Source organism: Octopus bimaculoides, chromosome 2 (assembly GCF_001194135.2).
Source record: "Octopus bimaculoides isolate UCB-OBI-ISO-001 chromosome 2, ASM119413v2, whole genome shotgun sequence".
Lineage (NCBI taxonomy): Eukaryota > Metazoa > Mollusca > Cephalopoda > Octopoda > Octopodidae > Octopus > Octopus bimaculoides.
Genome location: NC_068982.1, coordinates 68,472,187 through 68,474,455, shown reverse-complemented (window position 1 = coordinate 68,474,455; position 2,269 = coordinate 68,472,187). Strand labels below are relative to the sequence as shown.

Here is a 2,269-nt window from a genome sequence, read left to right as displayed (position 1 = left end):
CTGGCAACGATCTCGCTCGAAAATCCTACGAGAGCCAGTCAGGCGGTACTGGCAACGGCCACGCTCAAAATGGTGCATCTCATGTGCCACCCGCACAAGAACCAGTCCAGGGGCACTGGCAACGATCTTACTTGGCTTGCTGGGTCTTCTCAAGCACAGCACATTTCCAAAGGTCTCGGTCAGTAGTCATCGCCTCGGTGAGGCCCAATGTACAAAGGTCTTGCCTCACCACCTCAGCCCAGGTCTTCCTGGGCCTACCTCTTCCACGGGTTCCCTCAACTGTTAGGGTGTATATATATATATATTTTCTTTCATTGTGTTGTTGTCATGCCAAGAGTGTTATTTTTCAATGCTGTTAAATAATAGTTATGTACATTGCATGATGATAGAAGATAGATTACCATTTGAAATGTAGTATTATGACATGCAGGAAGTGACTTATAAATTTGTTTATTGGAAGTAAGTTGTTACATTATATGATTTGGTTGGTTGCTCATTTGTTTCCTATCTTTGATATGAGCTAATGTCTGTGACCTACCTGAAGAAATGTATTTTGAAGACTTAATTAGTTAATAAATTAGAACAACAACATAATATTTTCTTTTTACTTTCTTTCCCCCAGAAAAATGGAAAAACCAGGCCAGCCCAACTATTTCTAGTAATGTGATATCTGGGGAGTCTGATGCCACTCCTATTCAAGATGGGTAAGTGCATTGTTAAGGCTTAATTTTGTTTCATAATCTTCTTTTCTACCATGTAGAGGTATCATTAAATCATAATTATGATGATCCTCTTAACAAATTTAGTTATTATAAAGTTGTTTTGAATATTGTATGGTAAAGAGATGGCTGTGTGGACAAGGAGTTTACTTCCCAATCACATGGTTTCAGGTTCAGTTTCACTGCATGCTACCTTGGGCAAGTGTCTTCTACTACAGCCTTGGGCTGACCAAGACTTTGTGAATAGATTTGGTAGACAGAAACTGAAAGAAGCAGGCCATGTGTGTGTGCGTGTTCTTACTCTTCTCTCTCTTTTTAATCGTTTGAAGTCTTCCTGTAAGGAAGGACCTGATTTCTAAAAAAGATACAAAGCTCCATCATTGGGGTATAGGTAACAAAAAGGATGTTAGAATGTCACATATGATGATGGTTTTTGAAGTTGAGAAAAGTTTTGCATATTTTTACTGTTCCATTTGCAGATTGTATTTGTAATGTGTGTGTTAGCTGGTTGATTTCTTTTTCTGAAATCCCTAGGTTATCCAGATTGTTTCTTAGGCACTTAATCACAAAACCAAGTGCATCAATTATTACTGGTATGAATGTGTATGTATGATCTAGATATAGATGCTGAAGGTTTCTAAGCATAGCTATCCTCTTTTCCTTTGATTTTCAAAGCACTATTCAGCTTTGAAAATCAGCACGGCAGCTAGCATCTATGACATATACTTTTTCCTGTCTGTTCCAATCAACAACATTCAGCCTGTTATGTATGCACCTGGTAGAAGTTTTGATGAGAATGCTCCACCAATATTCCAATATCCTCTGTGTGTATGTGTGTGTATTTATGTGAGTTAGTGTTTGTATGTTTGTGTCTCTTTCTCTTGACATCTTGTGATAGTTATGAATAAGAGTCACTGTCATGCAAGCAGTGTCATTCCTTTCCAACATTCTATGAAAGCATATGTGGCCATGCAGGTATATTACTTGGCTTGGAAACAGGTGAGGGTTGGTAATGGGAAGGGTGTCTGGTTGTTGAAAAATCTGTCTCAATAAACTCCATCTAACCCATGCAAGCATGAAAAAGTGGATGTTAAATGATTGTGATAGTAACCTCATGAATAACTTCATCAGCAATTATTATAAAACAATAATTATTGTAAAGTAACTATTTGTAAATAATAATCTAGACAAAACTTTATTGCATATACATTGTCATTTAGATTTGTGTAATATCATCATCATCAGCATTTAACATCCACTTCTTCATGCTTGCACGGGTCAAAGAGAATTTGCTGAGGCAGATTTTCTACAGCCAGATGCCCTTCCTGTCACTATCCCTAATCTGTTTCCAAGCAAGGTTATATTTCCCCATGACCAGGCACGTTTTTCATGGAAGACTGAAAACTGACAAACATCACTTGTATGATATTGATACCTGTTTACAACCATCATGTGATGTCAAGACAAGGATTGGTGTGCAAGCGCGCGCGTGCACACACGCGCACACACGCACACACGCACGCACACACACACACACACACACACACACA

At 38.5% G+C, this 2,269-nt stretch overlaps 1 protein-coding gene across 13 annotated transcripts in view; it reads left to right on the top strand.

Annotated features, from left to right (window-relative positions):
• LOC106879514 (ralBP1-associated Eps domain-containing protein 1) overlaps positions 1-2,269 on the top strand; it is a 138,270-nt gene that overhangs the window by 77,101 nt on the left and 58,900 nt on the right. For all 13 annotated transcript variants that reach the window (XM_052978091.1, XM_052978097.1, XM_014929138.2 and 10 more), the window contains one exon: positions 623-704. In XM_052978091.1, the coding sequence (XP_052834051.1) occupies positions 623-704 (82 nt within the window). The remainder of the gene's footprint in view (positions 1-622; positions 705-2,269) is intronic.